The 18,394-nt window shown below is 39.6% G+C and overlaps 1 protein-coding gene across 1 annotated transcript in view; it reads left to right on the forward strand.

Annotated features, from left to right (window-relative positions):
- LOC116463206 (nesprin-1) overlaps nt 1-18,394 on the forward strand; it is a 532,426-nt gene that overhangs the window by 362,171 nt on the left and 151,861 nt on the right. The window contains exons 96-99 of the mRNA XM_032146204.2: nt 708-881; nt 6,305-6,496; nt 14,844-14,975; nt 15,970-16,079. Coding sequence (XP_032002095.1) covers nt 708-881; nt 6,305-6,496; nt 14,844-14,975; nt 15,970-16,079 — 608 coding nt within the window. The remainder of the gene's footprint in view (nt 1-707; nt 882-6,304; nt 6,497-14,843; nt 14,976-15,969; nt 16,080-18,394) is intronic.

The following is an 18,394-nucleotide window of genomic DNA, read 5'->3' on the forward strand; positions in this document are numbered from 1 at the left end:
TTCATAAAATAATTCTTAAAATAAAGTATTTAGAGTATTTTAAAAGTTAACTTTTAATTCATTTATACTGTCCCCAGTAACTCTATGAAAAACTTGTGGGGGTTTCAAAATGAAGCGATTGACCTGGATTTTTTTTTTAACATGAATTATTTGCAATCATTGAAAAACTCAGAGAGCTAACCTAGAAATTTGGATTTCTGCCTTTACTGGAGATGAAAGTTAACACTGGGCCACCCCTTCCCACAGAGATCAATTGCCTGAAACTGTATGTGGCTGCCGTTTTAGGCAGGCCGCATGTTTTTCAGTTTGCCACAGTCTCCATCACTCCCTACTCTTCCCAGAGATAGAGGTCCGGTGTCTACTGCCATTTACCAACTGCTTGATGCCATTGTTTTGTTCTAATCCTTGGCTGATTTCCATGATTTATATTACCGCCTGGTCCTATAGGTTTGTTATTTGAGAATACCTTGTTCAACTCTAGGTACACATTAGAATCACTAGGGAGTCTTTTTAAAAATACCAATTTTGAGACTCACCCTTGGAAATTCTTTTGTTGTTCTGGGATGTGGCCTAAGCAAAGGAAATTTTTAAAAGTTTTACCAGTGATTCTTATGTACAGCCAGGGCCTGGAACCATTGCTTTGCTGTGTTAAATTCTCAAGATTTTACCTTAGCGTGATCTATGTTACCTTTTACTGAATTCAATAGGAGAAGTTGAATGATCAGCTGGAGGAACAAAGGCAGGAACAGGCCCTGCAGAGGTATCGCTGTGAAGCCGATGAGCTGGACAGCTGGCTCTTGAGTACCAAGGCCACTCTGGACACTGCGCTGAGTCCACCCAAGGAGCCCATGGACATGGAGGCCCAGCTTGTGGACTGCCAGGTACCAAAATGGTCTCAAAGGAATATGTCAACATCATGAAGCACGTTTTTTTAAACTACAGAAAACATACTATAAAAAGGCTTGGTGTGGAAATATGATTTTTCCCAACCCATAGACTTTATATATTTAAAGAATAGAAAAGTAATACATTATAAAAGCTTAAATAAAATCCAAACTTGGACTCACTTTTTGAAAAACATTGACCACAGCATCTCCGGCTTCCTAAAGGTCATGTTTAAAAACTGTAGATACCAAAATACCATAATATCTATATTTAGTACTTATTAAGGAATACAAAGCCAATGGGAAGAATCAGTAGCAGTGAATCAGACTGGAAATAAACACAACAGGAAATATCTCTAGGTGCTCTGTTGCAATTTTGGTTCTAATCCTGATATATTATTCGGAAAACTTTTCCAAGTGTCAGTTTTAGGCAAACAGAGAGACCGAAGATGGGAAGGCTGTCTTTTGGAGCAGAGAATGTGTTTTCCGCCCATGTTAGGGCTCTAGGAATTACTGTGAGGAGTAATTGCATTAAAGTCTTTATTCTAATACTATTTTCTTACCTCTTTATTATGGAATTTTTCAAAAATGCATATAAGTATAAAGAACAGATAATGAACTCCCATATGCTTGTCATCAGACTTCAATGATGATCTTCATATTTGACTTTGCACATGGCTGAAGTATACCTTAAAAGCTTTTTCATTTTATTAATTAGGAAATATCTAGAAAACCCTATCTAGTCTTCAGGGTTAAGTATCAATTTACACAACTTTATATTCCTTTTATTTGGACTCAGAGGAAATATGTGAAAATCATTACTTAGTGCACACTAACTTTTTTCTTAATTTATGGTACACCATTTTGGCTATTCTTATTTGTGATTTGAGATTCATAATATTGATCATTATCATTCGGATTTTGTAATGCTTTAGGAAACTTATCTATGTTTATTCAAACCACTGTTATTCTCTGCCATGATGATAGAGATTAATTAGCCACGTGCAAGTTTTTCTGTTCTTTATATCTTCTTTCTAATGTTTATTTTTTTAGAAGAAACATCTATTTTTAGCCCATTCCCTTTTAGCACTTGAAGTTACCACCCAAACTAACATTTCGAAGTTATGTTTTATCATACTGCCACCTCTCTCTTCTGGAGATATCTATTTTTATAGTAATGCATAAAGTCCATAAACCAGATAATGTATTTCAAGACCTTTCCAAAGTATTAAAATAGTGTTTTGACCATACTTTAAGACAGGGGTGTTCAATCTTTTGGCTTCCCTGGGCCACATTGGAAGAAGAAGAATTGTCTTGGTCGGTACATAAAATACACTAGCAATAGATGATGAGCTTAAAAAAAAAATTACAAAAAAAGTCATAACATTTTAAGAAAGTTTCTGAATTTGTGTTGGCCAGAAATTTTCTGAATTTGTGTTGGCCACATTCAGAGCTGTCCTGGGCCACATGCGGCCCATGGGCCGTGGGTTGGACAAGCTTACTTTAAGAAACTAGAAACATATTAAATCACACCAGAAAATAGTTTTTAAAAATATAATATTAAATTACTACATTAAATTAATTCAAATTTTAATTAGAATCAATTAAAATCTTATATTTAAGCCAGCTAAAATCTTGTCTATTAAAATCTAATATGAATCCAGTTGCATGATAATTATAACGGTGACTATTACACAGAATTGGAACCACGTGATGACCTTTGTGGGTCTCGGCACTTCATTTTTGTAGGCTGTTTCCCCCATGGAAGTGCTAAAAATTATATTTTCAGTTTTACAATTGCTGTGGTATAAAGACTTACATGATTTGGAATAGATTTGTTGTGATGTATTCCATATTACTATATTCCGTTTTTTTCTTTTGATTTTAAAAGAAATTAAAATCAAACATTTTCTTGGGGCTCTAAAAAGCATCACAGACCCTCAGCACTGTACTTGCTGTGCCTAATGGTAAAATCAACCCTGCACAGAATTATGTTAATTTCTAAACAGTAATCCTCAGGAAATCGTCTTTTAATTCCTATTTTAATAAAAGTTTTACTTTTCCACTTAGTTCTAGATTTTTGGTTTGATGTTATATTCTTTTTTTTTTTTTTTTTTTGAGACAAGGTCTCACTTTGTCACCCAGGCTGGAGAGCAGTGGTGCAACCTCAGCCCACTGCAGCCTTGACTTCCTGGGCTCAAGCGATTCTCCCACCTCAGCCCCCCAGTTGCGGGGAATACAGGCACGTGCCACCATGCCTGGCTTATTTTTTTGTATTTTTTGGAGAGACGGGGTTTTGCCATGTTGCCCAGGCTGGTCTCAAACTCCTGAGCTCAAGCAATCTGCCCTCCTCGGCCTCCCAAAGTGCTGGGATTACAGGTGAGAGCCACAACACCCAGCCTGACTTTATATTCTTAATTTTGATTTTGTATAGGGAAATGAAGTATCTTTTCTCATTAATAAATTACTTTAATATAAATAAGAAAGTACATTTCAAAGGGTGCAGAATTAAAGAATATAAAAACAATGATTTATGAGGAAAGTAAAACATGTTTGCTTTATTTTTTTTTTAGTCTTTTTTGTTTTTTCTTTTAAGTCTTATATAGGAAGAAGAAAGACTATTTTTCTTTTTTTTTTTTTTTTTTTTTTTGAGACGGAGTCTCGCTCTGTCGCCCAGGCTGGAGTGCAGTGGCGCGATCTCTGCTCACTGCAAGCTCCGCCTCCTGGGTTCACGCCATTCTCCTGCCTCAGCCTCCGGAGTAGCTGGGACTACAGCCGCCCGCCACCGCGCCCGGCTAATTTTTTGTATTTTTAGTAGAGACGGGGTTTCACCATGATCTCGATCTCCTGACCTCGTGATCCGCCCGCCTCGGCCTCCCAAAGTGCTGGGATTACAGGCGTGAGCCACCGCGCCTGGCTATTTTTCTTTTTCTCTAATTTAATCTCTATTTTAGAGGAAAACCCTGTAGCACCAGAGACTTATTCCAGAACATGAAAGTAAAAATGTAGGGAAAACTTGTAGAAATGTAAGATTAAAAATATACCAAATTTTGGCCGGGCACGGTGGCTCACGCCTGTAATCCCAGCACTTTGGGAGGCCAAGGCGGGTGGATCACGCACGAGGTCAGGAGATTGAGGCCATCCTGGCTAACGCGGTGAAACCCCATCTCTACTAAAAACACACAAAATTAGCCAGACGTGGTGGCGGGCGCCTGTAGTCCCAGCTACTTGGGAGGCTGAGGCAGGAGAATGGCATGAACCTGGGAGGCGGAGCTTGCAGTGAGCCAAGATCGCGCCACTGCACTCTAGCCTGGGCCACAGAGCGAGACTCCATCTCAAAAAAAAAAAAAAAAAAAACCAAATTTTTAAAAAATATAACAGCAGCAACCTGAAAAATAAATCCATCCAAAGCAGTAATGTTTCAAAAGAGAGGATTCTCTTTAAATTAACAAGGTAAGAGTTGATCATGTGATGTCTTATTTTTATTATCCATAATTATCATAATCTAACACAAAAATACTATAATAACGGGATAACACTAAGGCAATGGCAATGGCCTTTTCTCCTTATCTGTTGACTATATAAAAATGTTTTTCACCTGGGCGTGGTGGCTCACGCCTCTAATCCCAGCACTTTGGGAGGCCAAGGCAGGCAGATCACGAGGTCAGGAGGTCAAGAACATCTTGGCCAACATGGTGAAACCCCATCTCTACTAAAAATACAAAAATTAGCTGGGTATGGTGGCGTGTGCCTGCAGTCCCAGCTACTCTGGAGGCTGAGGCAGGAGAATTGCTTGAATGCGGGAAGCAGAGGTTGCAGTGAGCTGAGATCGCGTCACTGCACTCCAGCCTGGGTGACAAGAGCGAAACTCCATCTCAAAGAAAAAAAAAGTTTTCGGCCGGGCGCGGTGGCTCACGCTTGTAATCCCAGCACTTTGGGAGGCCGAGGTGGGCGGATCACGAGATCAGGAGATCGAGACCACGGTGAAACCCCGTCTCTACTAAAAATACAAAAAATTAGCCAGGCATGGTGGCGGGCGCCTGTAGTCCCAGCTACTCGGAGAGGCTGAGGCAGGAGAATGGCGGGAACCCGGGAGGTGGAGCTTGCAGCGAGCCGAGATCGCGCCACTGCACTCCAGCCTGGGTGAGAGCGCGAGACTCGGTCTCCAAAAAAAAAAAAAAAAAAAAGTTTTCATGTTTTTTTTTCAATGCGTTGTTGTCATTTTATGATAGCTAATCTTAAAATAGAGAAAAATTGGTAGGGCACCATGGCTCATGCCTGTAATCTCAGCACATTGGGAGGTCGAGGCAGGCAGATTGCTTGAGTTCAGGAGTTCAAGAACAGCCTGGGAAACATGACAAAACCCTGTCTCTACAAAAATACAAAAAATTAGCCAGGTATGGTAGCATGTGCCTGTAGTCCTAGCTACTTGGGAGGCTGAGGTGGGAGGATCACCAGAGCCCGGGAAGTCAAGACTGCAGTGAACCATGATCCCACCACTGCACTCTTGCCTGAGCGACAGAGTGAGACCCTGTCTCAATAAAAAAAAAAAAAAAAGAAAAGAAAAGAAAAATTGAGAGGCTCAGGCAAATTTTTTACGGACCCCTCTAATACCATAACAGACAATTAAAAATAAAAGTCACCAGACACAGTGGCTCACACCTGTAATCCCAACACTTTTGGAAGCCTGAGGTGGGAGCATTGTTTGAGCCCAGGAGTTTGAGAACAGCCCAGGTAACAAAGTGAGATCTCGTTTCTGTTGAAAAAATAAAAAATTTAGCCAGGTGTGGTGGCACATGTCTGTGGTCCTGGCTACATGGGAGGCTCAGGCAGGAGGATTCCTTGAGCCCAGTAGATGGAGGCTGCAGTGAGCCATGTTCATGCCAATGCACTCCAGCCTGGGCGACAGAGCAAGACTCTCCCTCAAAAAAAAAAAAAAAAAGTGTGCCGGGCGCAGTGGCTCATTCCTGTAATCCCAGCACTTTGGGAGGCCGAGGCGGGCAGATCACGAGGTCAGGAGATCGAGACCATCCTGGCTAACACGGTGAAACCCTGTCTCTACTAAAAAACAAAACAGTAGCCGGGCATAGTGGTGGGCACCTGTAGTCCCAGCTACTCGGGAGGCTGAGGCAGGAGAATGGCATGAACCCAGGAGGCAGAGCTTGCAGTGAGTCAAGATCGCTCCACTAAACTCCAGCCTGGGCGACAGAGCGAGATTCCGTCTAAAAAAATAAAAATAAATTTAAAAAAATTTAAAAAGCCTATAGACTCATTCGTCAAGGCTATGGGAAAACTACAAAAAATCACGAAAGCCTGTCCGTTTGGTAAAAGACTCCAGAGGGCTGTGTTTCACTGTGGGAAACAGTCTTTGCAGAGGCTGGGGAGATGTGTGAGTTTCATTCTTATTTCTGTTGCTGCAGAATATGCTGGTGGAAATAGAGCAGAAGGTGGTGGCTTTATCAGAACTGTCAGTCCACAATGAGAACCTGCTGCTGGAGGGCAAAGCTCACACCAAGAATGAGGCGGAGCAGCTGGCCGGAAAGCTGAGAAGGCTCAAGGGGAGCCTGCTAGAGCTGCAGAGAGCCCTGCACGATAAGCAGCTCAACATGCAGGTGAGGGTTCCAGCCACTGGCCCACAGCCGCAAGTTGGCACACTGTTCACGTGCTCCTTCTAAGGTTTGCCAGGTAAAGGAACAGGTTGGCGGTGACGCATACTCGTGTATGTACCTGCTTTACACTGACATTTTAGCATGCGGTTTTAAGTTTACACTCTTGGACTTTGGCAAACATTTGCAAATAGATTTTGTTAGGACTACTGACAACAGCAGTTCAGCGGAGTGGTGGAGGCAAAAAGCACTCTGACATGAAAGTAACAGAGGAGAGGAACTGGGGAGGGAAAGTAAAGGCTACTCCAGGAGTGTTGCTGTAAAGTGGTATGTAGAGGAATGAGATAAGCTATAAGGAGAAGTGGGTCAAAGAAAATTTTATCTCTTTTTTTCTTTTACATTCATCACAATTCGAGTATTTCATTTTAAGATCAGAAAAATAATAAGTTTACACGTTGATGGAAGTAACCCAATGGAGGAAAAATTGGTGAAAAAGGAATGTGGGCAGGGCACCATGGCTCATGCCTATAATCCTAGCACTTTGGGAGGCCGAGACAGGCGGATCAGTTGAGGTCAGGAGTTCGAGACCAGATTGGCTAACATGGTGAAACCCCATCTCTGCTAAAAATACAAAAAAAAAAAAAAAATTAGCTGGGCCTGATGGTGGACACCTGTAATCTCAGCTACTCAGGAGGCTGAGGCAGGAGAATTGCTTGAACCTGGGAGGTGGAGGTTGCAGTGAGCTGAGATCACGCCACTGCACTCCAGCCTGGGAGACAGAGGGAGACTCCATCTCAAAAAAAAAAAAAAAAAAAAAAAGAGTGCAGAGTTTGGTCTTCCCTACCCTTCTTGCTAAGTAAGCCAGAGACCAAATAGTTTAGAAGCCCATTAGCTGCCCCAACCCTACAAGCATCTGATGTTATCATCTGTTCCTTCTTGTGGCCTGATCCAAACTGTGCCTTCCTTTACCGTTTACACTTTTCTCCTGCAATAATGGTTGAGACCAGGCCAACCTGTTCTCCAAGTAAAATGAGGGGGAGGGAAAGCATCTATGTTGGAATACAAATACTGGTAGGAAGTAAGACGTAAATATTGTCATGGAAACTTCATGGAAGTTAACTGTGATTGCTTCTATTTTCTCAGTGTGACGATGATTGTTAGGACTAACCTACATATTTTTTTTTTCAGCTTTTTGCTGATCATATGATTATATGATATGGAAAACCAAACTTAATCAACTAAAAACTATTTAGAAGCAATGGAGAAATTTAGGAAGATGACTGGCCTATTACAAAAATGAAGTTAGGTCATTGAAAAGCATAAAAGAATCCAACAAAAAATAAAAATTAAAAAATGAAGTCAGCCGAGCACAGTGGCTCACGCCTGTATCCCCAGCACTTCAGGAGGCCAAGGCGGGTGGATCACTTGAGGTTGGGAGTTTGAGACCAGCCTGGCCAACATGGTGAAACCCCATCTCTACTAAAAATACAAAAATTAGCTGAGTGTAGTGGGGCATGCCTGTAATCCCAGCTGCTTTGGAAGCTGAGGCATGAGAACTGCTTGAACCTGGGAGGCAGAGGTTGCAGTGAGCGGAGATTGTGCCACTGTGCTCTAGCTTGGGCAACAGAGTGAAATTCTGTCTCAAAAAAAAAAAGTCGAGAATTTATAGTTTTTATATGGACAAAAAACAAGTTAGAGGAATAATGTAATATTCCATATAAAATTTTGAAAATGAAGAGTTTTGAGGGGTTATTAGTCTTATCATATATGTGTGTGGATTTTTTTTTTTTTTTTTTTTGAGACAGGGTCTTGCTCTGTCACCCAGGCTGGAGTGCAGGGACGCAATCTCAGCTCATTGCAACCTCTGCCTCCCAGTCTCAAGTAATGCTCCCACCTCAGCCTCCCGAGTAGCTGGGACTATAGGCACATACCACCATGCCCAGCTAATTTTTTTTATTTTTTGTAGAGATGGAGGTCTCTCAATGTTGCCCAGGCTGGTCTTGAACTCCTGAGCACAAGCAATCCACCCACCTCAGCCTCCCAAAGTGCTGAGATTATAGGCGTGAGCTACCATGCCCGGCCAGTCTAATCATATGTTAAAATGCAATATTACAATAATTAAAATAGTTTGGTGTTGGCGCAATAAATATGTGAACAGAAAATTAAACAATAACTATTCCAGAAAGAGATTTGGTATATAAAGGAATGTGATAAATATTTTAGGTGGCATTACAAATCAGTGGACAAAATATGACTCACTCTGTAAATAATCACTTGAAACATGATAAACTGTATTTTCTACCCCATATTTTACAGAAAAATGTATCACAGGTGGATCAAAGATTTAAATATAAAACAAGTCTTCAAGGTACTCAATGTATGATTTTTTTTTTTTTAATCTTAGGAAAACCTTTGCCAGTATACCCCAAACCCAGAATTTTATAGCTTCTTTTAAACTAATACATGGGCAGGGCGTGGTGGCTTATGCCTGTAATCTTAGCAGTTTGGGAGGCTAAGAAGGGAGAATTGCTTGAGCCCAGAAATTCAAGACAAACCTGGGTATCATAGCAAAACCCCATCTCTACAAATAATAAAAACATTAACCACAGGCACATGCCTGTGGTCGCAGCTACTAAGGAAGCCGGGGTGGGAGAATCCCTTAAGCCCAGGTGGTTGAGGCTGCAGCGAGCTATGATTGTGCCACTGCACTGCAGCCTGGGTGACAGAGTGAGACGCCAACTAAAATATAAACAAATGGGCCACGGCTCCCACCTGTAATCCCAGCACTTTGGGAGGCTGAGGTGGGTGGATCACCTGAGGTTAGGAGTTCGAGACCAGCCTGGCCAACATAATGAAACTCCGTCTCTACTAAAAATACAAAATTAGCCAGGTGTGTTGGTGGGAACCTGTAATCCCAGCTACTCGGGAGACTGAGGCAAGAGAATCACTTGAACCCAGGAGGCGGAGGTTGCAGTGAGCCGAAATCACGCCATTGCACTCCAGCCTGGGCAACAGGAGCGAAACTCCATCTCAAAAATAAATAAGTAGATAAATAAATAAACAAATAAAAATGAAACTACTACACAAAAATAAAAAAGTTCTGTATGAACCCCCTCCCTCACTCCCAAAAAAGTAACCAAGTTGAAAGACGTAGACAGGGAGGGAGGAGTAACACAAAATAAAACAAAAGACATAGACAAACAGGGAAGAAACTATACAATTCACAAATCTTTTGTAAAACAGTAAGGAAAGATCAAATAATAGAATATGGACAAAAGATATGAAGAGATAATTCACAGGAAAAGAAATACAAATGGACAATGAACATATGAAAAGACGTTTGAACTCTGTGTTGGGTAAATAGATGCAAATAAATACAACTTTTTGCTTGGATTTACACACTTGAAAATGCACATGCAATGTGACTTCGTAATTAAAGTCAAAAGAAAAGGTTACACGTACTAAAACTGAACAAAAGTAGAATGATTTTCTAGCTGTGAAAGTAGACAGCAATTCACCTAGTTTTGTAAACAGCTATTATAGGTCTAATACATAATGCTTTCTTCTATTTTCAGTGGTGATCTGTGAATGAACTTAATTTCTAAAGAAGCTAAAATAAAGGGAAAGCCTTGCAAGTTTCCTAGGTAGGATAGCAATCACTTGTAAAGCTCTTATTACTCCCTTGCCCCACCCTACCCCTAGAGGCAGGTAGTAAGGGAAGGGGCAGCCTGATACAAGCACAAGAGGGATTAAACAAGGCAGAAACCACAAATTCCAAGGTCTCATGGCCTGGGAAGGGCAAACCAATGAGGGGAGCAGGCCCAGCCTGGCCCTTGGCAAGCTGGTCTCCTGTCTAAGAAGCAGCTGTTACTAAGCTCTAGCTATTATCACACAAGAATTTACAAGTGGCACTGCTGGATCTTCTAGTTTTTCAAGAGATAGGGAATGTGGATTTATTTCTAAAGCCTCCCAACTTTTAAACGTTGACATTTAAATCTAAATTTTTAAAATAATTTGTGTGCCAAAGAAAGCATATTCACAAGCCAGGATTGAAATCTGTTTATCTTCTTCCCATTCATTATTAACGACGTGACCTGGGGCAAGATCCTTAAATTTCCCACAACTTTCTTACGGATCAGTTTTCTCATCTGTAAAATATGGATAATAATATTTAACTTAAAAAAATTCTTTAGAACATGTGGAAAAAATAATCAAAAAGAAAAAAAAAACAGTGAGGATTTAAATGCAAGTAATACAATAAATGCTCAAATTGCAGCAGTTAAAATAATTAATAACAATAACCAACTGTTTCCAAATCACATTCTTTGAGACGAAGAAGCTTCTGCTATGCTGAAAGGCCAGGCTTGAGACTTGGCGGTCTGGACCGAGCATGCACACACCGCTGTGGCGTCCACACCCAGCAGATCCTGCCCAGGTCCACGGGAATTGTTTAAATTGAGTCAAGTCCTGACCCTGCCCACACTGGGTGAAGTGTAAATACAGAAAAATGTGGTAGTGTTTTACTACATGGAAATTGGTTACTGTTTATTTTTAAACTATCTATAAATTCCATCATCTTTCATCTAATGAAGTTCCCAGCATATAAAATATTAATAGGTCTTTTAAAATAATTAGAGCTTCCTGGAAGATGTTTTTTCCATCTGTGGGAAGAAAAGGAGCCCTGTTTACATTATTATTGCCATGAAAAGGATCATATCCCTTTATGTAGAAAACTAAAAATAATTTGGAGTTAATCTGAAATTAACTAAAGTTAATTGCAGAAAACAAATCATCCATTAAATGCAGCCATCAGGAATGTTAATGCCCTTTAATTGGGGCTTGGATGGTTCAGGAGGGTTGGAATACCTTCGTTAAGTCTGTAAGCACGCCATTACTTAGTGCTACTGAAGCTGGGAGATGGTAATACCTCTTACCTCCATTCTTTTTAACTAATTTGACTTGCATGGGTATCAGTGAATGACTATGCTCTTTTGTTTCCTATCAAATAGACTGCTTCTCTATATGAAGATCTTAAGGGCATGTAGTAAGATCTCCTGAATTACATGGTATCTTCATGAAGCTAGGTCTTTTTCACACATTATCATTCATTAAAGGAACAGAGAGATTGCCCCATAAAATAATAAAAAGCTTTATAAAGAAATGTTTTATTTAATGTTTAGCATTGCCCAGTCCTCATTCATCTTCCAAGGAATGTTCCTGGCAAAAGTGGTTACTGTTCTAGTATTTCCAAAATAAAGTTTGTGTAGCCCCACCCAGTGGGGACTGGTGACAGAAGCCGCCTAACCTCCCCATTCCCTAGGTATGGCAGAAAACTGTTATCACACCTCAGAGAAAGTGATTACCATAATTACATTCCTTCTGGCTGCACCTTCTTATCCCCAGGGGAAAGAGAATGAAATTTGGACTGGATTCTTAATCATGGTTTGCTTCCTGTGGTCCAAGTCTTATGTTTCACAATGACTAAATCATTCAGAGAAAAATTCACTCACTGAAAAACTGAGTCTAACCACATAGAATCTGAATATATATCTGTGCATATAAAAGTGAGGAAGTTGTTAAGACCTAACATTTCAATTGTCGCTGTTCCAAATCCAAATTTGGTGTAAGGAACTTGAGCCAACCTCTCTCAATCAGACCATAGTAACTGGCATAGAAGAGCCCGTTGGGCTCAGGGCTGGGAGAAGTTTCCAAGGGAGTCTTCAGGTCGGGCTCTGAAAAACAAATTTTTGCTGAAGAGAAAAGCAGAGAGAAAGTGGCCTGGATCCCACAAAAGCAAGTCAGCAGGTCATGGCCAGGGCCACTACGTTGGCAGCTGGAGCAGCTCTGATGGGGACAACTTTCAGTCTTGTCCACTGATTTCTTGAGGCCATATTCTACAGGTTCCTTTTGAACTGCTGTTTCAACTTTGCTTGGAAGAACCAGGATCTTTTAGAGCTTATTCTTAGAAGGTGGCGGATTCTTAGATGAGAGAGAATCTGTTTTCATGCAGAAAATCATGGGTTCCAGTTCTGGGAGAATGCCCATCCACCCAAACTTCCCCTCTTTAGGAAAATCACTGCTTATTCGGCGGAAGGTGGAGAATTTAGTGTCGCTAGTCACCCATTCCAAAGGTCTTGCAAAATGCAACTAGCACGTATTAGACCATTGCACCCCCGTTGTTCTACCTAAACTGCGATCTCTGGCTGGATCATCTGAAAGGAAAGGAAGTACCTGTGAGCTCGGGTGGGCTCAGGATCTGGGAGAAAGTTTTATATACTATTACCTACAAGTTTTACTGTTCATTTAGCTTCAAGCACTGACACCGCCTTGCAAAGATAAAGATAAGATCTATTATCTCAGACAATTTAATCTTGAGATTCTAATGAAAAAAAGAAGAAACAGAAAGGTAAACAGATTCCATCTATTTCCCTAAAATGGTGAGTGTAAAACTCTGAAAATAAGAGAGTGAGAGAAGGGTCTCTGTGGGCAGTTAGGTTGGATGAGCGGGAATGGCTGGGTCCTACGCTGTGCTCAGACATTGCAAAGAAGAACCAGGGGGCGGGGAGCAGCAGCTCCAGAAATAGATGGCAGGAGGCTCCTCCTCTGTGGAAGCAACCTGTAAAATATCCTTCCTCTGCCCCATGGTACGCCAGCCCCGCTGTCCTCTTCCCTGCTCTGTTCTCTCTGAAATGGCAAATTTCTTTCACCTTAGGGTCTTTGTGCCAACTGTTCCCTGGGTCTGAATGCCCTCACTCTAGATCTTTGCCAGGCTGGTGGTCTCTCATCATGCAGAGTGCAACTGTCTCTTCTAAAGATGCTTCCTTAGGCCTCCCTAAAACTTTCTATCCCATTATCTGTCTCTGTAGGCCTTATCATCAGCTCAGTTATCTTGTTTGTTTATAGTCTAACTCCCCACCAGGGCCCTCATCTGGCTTCCAAAACACTCCCAGCTTCTAGAACAGTGTCTAGTGAGTGCTTAATAAGTAGTGAATGAGTTATATTGAAATTATAATTTATCCTTTGACAGATGAATCTATGTGCGTAGAAAAGCTCTCATTCAGAACTAATCCCATTTGATGTGCAACATTTTAGGGCCTTTCAAATTCCATTAGAATAATCAGGCAGGAAGGATCAACTGTTGCCTAGGTGCTGAGTCATTACTTTGGTCTTTCTCCTTTAGTCAGACTTTCTCCAAGCCAGCTTAGCAATGGGCCAGTTTCTGGTGATGGTGATGCAGGGAGTGAAGGGTACTTTTTCAGAGATCTCACCTTTAATTATCACACTAGTGACCTCTCAAGGCTTAATTAAGCTTTGAATTTGTAAAATGGTAACCACATGTGCCCACAGTAAATGACTTTTTTTAATGTGCTAATTGATGGTTCTGAAAGAAAGACTCTTAAAGAGTTTTCATCTTTGAATGCAGTCTATTAATTATGTAGGTCAGTCTATAAATATTATCATATAAACAGCAGACTCTCAAAGATAGAGAATTCTAGGAATAATTTAAATCTGTCACCCTAGTAGGGTAGACACTGAAGGTTTACACAGACCAGTATCAGGGATGAGGCTTCCTGCCTAGTTCAGTGTCTTGGGACTTGAGTTACCTGTGGTGGAGGTGAGGCTCTGTGACACAGGTGGAAACAGAAGGTGAGATTCTGTGAAAGGTGGAACAGAGGATGTCCAGCCGGCCTGGGACACCCTTGTTTAGAATCTTTGCCTCTATGCTGCAGTATATTTTCTCCCATATGAACTGAGAATCAAGTTTAAGTTCTTACTGTATTCCAGAGAGTATGATGCCTTACAGAACAGTGAACTTTTTGCTTCTCAAAGACATTAAAATGTCTTTGATTAATAATCTTTCAGGAAAATTTTTAGGAAGATTATTCTAAAAATCTTTCATTGTCTGGACCTGGATTAGAGAAAGTGACATAGGGCAGGGTAAAGCTTTCACGGGAGAGACACAATTCTTATGGGTAATGATCATTTGATAAACAGTTTACCTTTGTGTGACTTAAAAAACAAACTCATCAAAGGATCTTGAGTTATGTTTTTATGGAAAAAAATTCTGGAATATCTGATGACACATTGGTCAGCTAAAAGACTAACCTCTAAATACATGGGTTTTCCCCTCAAACAGTTCTATGTGTGATTATCTGTTTGTTGTTCTTGCTCCTGCAAATGCATAACTTAGATTGGTTTTGTGTTACTGTTTTTTTAAAAAAACTGTGGTTTCACATCCCAGTGGAGCCACTTTGGTATCATTACATAGATCACACCAAAGTAGCCTTCTCTCCCCTTTGGTTAAGGTTTTCTGGTGTGTAGCATGACTTGATTTCTGCCTCGTTAAAAGCAGGGAACAGCACAGGAGAAGGAGGAGAACGATGTTGACCTAACAGCCACGCAGAGCCCCGGCGTCCAGGAATGGCTGGCCCAAGCTCGCACCACATGGACCCACCAGCGGCAGAGCAGTCTCCAGCAACAAAAAGTAAAGTGTTTCCTACCTCTCTCTAGCTCGCAGATCTGCCCAGGGAAGAACCTGAGAGGCATATTTCAGAAGGACAGACAAGTTGCTTCTGTACTAAAGACAGAGTGTCTCTTTATCTTCTCTTTGAATGAAGCAACGTGTGGGTGTTTCAATGTATTGACTCATGACCACTGGGATGATTGGTCATTTGAACATCCAGTCTTTAAGAAAAGCTTGTGTTTAGGTTTACAAATAGTGTAACACGGCTCTCATCTTCTTTACCGGAGATACCTATTCTGTTTTCAGATTTGCCCTCTGAATCTATTTAATTTTAATATAAATCTCAGAAAAGACTTTGAGGTTTGGTGAAAGTCTAAGTTGCATGTTTGTTTGTTATTTTTTTTGATGAATGCAGTTTGTATTTTAACTTTCAAGTAGATGCCGTTACAAAATAGGATTGCTAATTGTTGCCTAGTGAAACAAATGAACTTTGATGAATAAGAATGATTTCTCATTGGTACCTTAACTATATGTAAAAAGCATATTCAAATATTTTATTTTCTCAAATAACAAGAGCATTTATTATAAATAATGAAGAATTAAAGCCAAATCTACTGATAACCTAATTTACCAAGTAAGTGGAGAACTTAAAAAGCCACTTTTCCCAAGGATCTATCCTTTTAGCATGACAATATTGATTTTGAAAAATGAGAGTGTATTTTGTACCACTTGAGGGCACTATTGCCCAGTAAAATTTTCTTTTCCCATTGGTTTTTTTTTTTTTTTTTTTTTTACCCCCAGATTTTTCAGAGGTATCCTATATCAAAGCAAAAGAACACTACAGACTACTTTGGAGACACATTTGAATATTTACATAAACCACACGCTTTATGCAATGTGCAAACTTAAAAGCTCACTACCAAAGTTCTCTGAGAATTTTATAGCTAGAACTATGATAGTAGGCAATAATCATAAAGTAACAAATGTGTTTGCATTTGTCCTTTCCCTTGAGCAGGAGTTAGAACAGGAATTAGCCGAGCAGAAGAGTCTCCTTCGCTCGGTAGCCAGTCGTGGAGAGGAGATTCTAATTCAACATTCGGCGGCAGAGACTTCTAGTGACGCTGGGTATGTTTCAAAATGCTTCAATTTTCTCTTCATTGTGTTTCCTTGACATTTGGAGAAAAGTAAACATCTCACTCAAAATTTTATTTTAAACATCTTCTGCAAAATTTAGTCATCTCATTTTTGCTTTAGGGTAGTAAGTGTACCTGCATTTTGAACATTTTGTTGCATTGCCTGAGCATAGCGCCTGTAGTAAGCTTCCTTGTTTGCCCTCCTTCCAGTGTGCGCAGCCTATCTGTCCAAAGATGCTCATGGGTTCATCTTTTTAATCAAATAAGAAATGCATTATAAAATGAGATACATGATGTTTCTAATTGAATGATTATATCTAACTGGAGAGCATTCTCTCTATAAGAGCTTATCTTGCCCTAACAACATTCTAAACAATAAATGCATGGGCCCATTAAATATTTTGAAATCTTGGTCTGGAGTGAAGACTTTGAAAGTCTTCTACACAGAAAAGTCAAGAAAAATTAAGGAATTTGGAGAATTTTCAAGTTGAAGACTTTTATTTAAAAGGTCATAGAGGAATTGCAGCAGTGTGGAAGCACCACTATATTTTGAGGCAGGTCTGAGTTTTATTCTAGTTCCACAAAGGTCACTTTGGAAAAGTCACTCAGCTGTGAGCCTCCTCTGTAGAATTTAGAATAATAATGCACTAATGTCATCACAGAAGTTTTGTGATAATTATAAATGTCAACTGAGAAGATATGCAGGAAAACTTTCTTTGAAATCTAAAACATAAAAAAAAAGTTTTCATGCAACCTCTGTGTTTATGTATTACTAAAAGTTGTAATTTGGTAGTATCCTTTGGCAAATAAATTTGACTCCATTTCCCATTTCTGAATATTCATTTTTAGGGGAAGTAACATAAAGGAGGAAATATGTATTATGAAGATGGTTTTGGAAATATTATTTGTAATACCAAATAATTAAAAAGGCATAAATGCTCACTAGCATAAAAAAGTTGAAGAAAATTTTATACATATATAATCTTAACCAAAAGTGATGTAACCATATCAAAAAATATATGTATGATGCTAAGTAAAAATGTGATATAAAGTTGAAAGTAGAGTATGTGTGTAGATAAGAACTGGAATAGACCGTCGATAATAAAAAAACATTTTAGAGATGGACAACATAGGAATTAAAGCTTTTTTTTGCAGTTTAATCAGTGCTGACATATGACATCAATGCTGAGTATGTACAGTCTGTTACATATACACACACGTATATACATATATATGAATTCTGAGGGCAAATGATAGGAGAATAAACAAACTAAAATGCAATTGCAGCAGATATATTGTGACAAAGTATGTAGGAAATAGGAAGACATTCAAGAAAAGGAAAACAAAACAAAAATCTGTGAAAGTTTTGACATGGCTAATAAATATCGATGTAAAAGAATAGGAATGAATAGCGTTATGGCATCTATAGGCAGGGATTGACTTTAAATAACCCTAAAACTTGCCTTAAAAATATAAAGGAGTTTAAAAACTGTCTGTTGTGTATCATGCTTAAAGATGCTGATAAGACCATGAATATGTGTCTGTAATAAACCCAAAATGAGACTGTTTCTTTCATGTTGATTGAGCCGAGACTTGCCTTTACGTTGCATTCCTACCTGTTTCCAGCTCCTCTAAAATGTTTACTTATCTTGCATAGTTTTCTGAATATTTTTGCCAAACAAATATTTTGAAAAAGAACCCATCCAGCATTGCCTCCTCTCCATACGTATCCTCACAAAAGGAGCAGAAGGGATCTTCTGCACCTTTATTGCCATATATTTTTTTCCTTTCCTTGGCCTTTAGCTTTGGAAGGGACCTAAATGAAATACAAACAATTGTAAGTTGCTCTTTCAAATATAAAAAATATTTTGAAAATAAATTTGCAGTGCAGTACTGGCTTTCTATATAAGATTCACTTTAAAGACTACTTATAAATTCTTCAACTTTTATACAAATTTTTAAGAAACTTCACCTTTATATGCAGTTGATAACAGCTCAGCCTGTTTTCAAGCCTTTGGGTACCAGGCAAACAACCATGAATTAATGATATCTACATTCCAAAGTAAATATATATGTATATGTATATAAACCTTACTAGGAAAAAGCCTGATATTCAGCCCTTAACTTGCTAGCTGCTTTTCTAAGACTATAAATGTGACTTGGTTTGTGTAAGGAAACCTCTGTGGGAAGGGCGTGACCTACTTTATAGAGTCACACATTTGCCATATAAGGAATAAGTACTGCGTTACTTGTAGAGGGTTGATGGAGGGTGCCTTCCAATATTACTGAGGAAAAACAACTGGAAAT

This window comes from Hylobates moloch, unplaced genomic scaffold (assembly GCF_009828535.3).
Source record: "Hylobates moloch isolate HMO894 unplaced genomic scaffold, HMol_V3 SCAFFOLD_29, whole genome shotgun sequence".
Lineage (NCBI taxonomy): Eukaryota > Metazoa > Chordata > Mammalia > Primates > Hylobatidae > Hylobates > Hylobates moloch.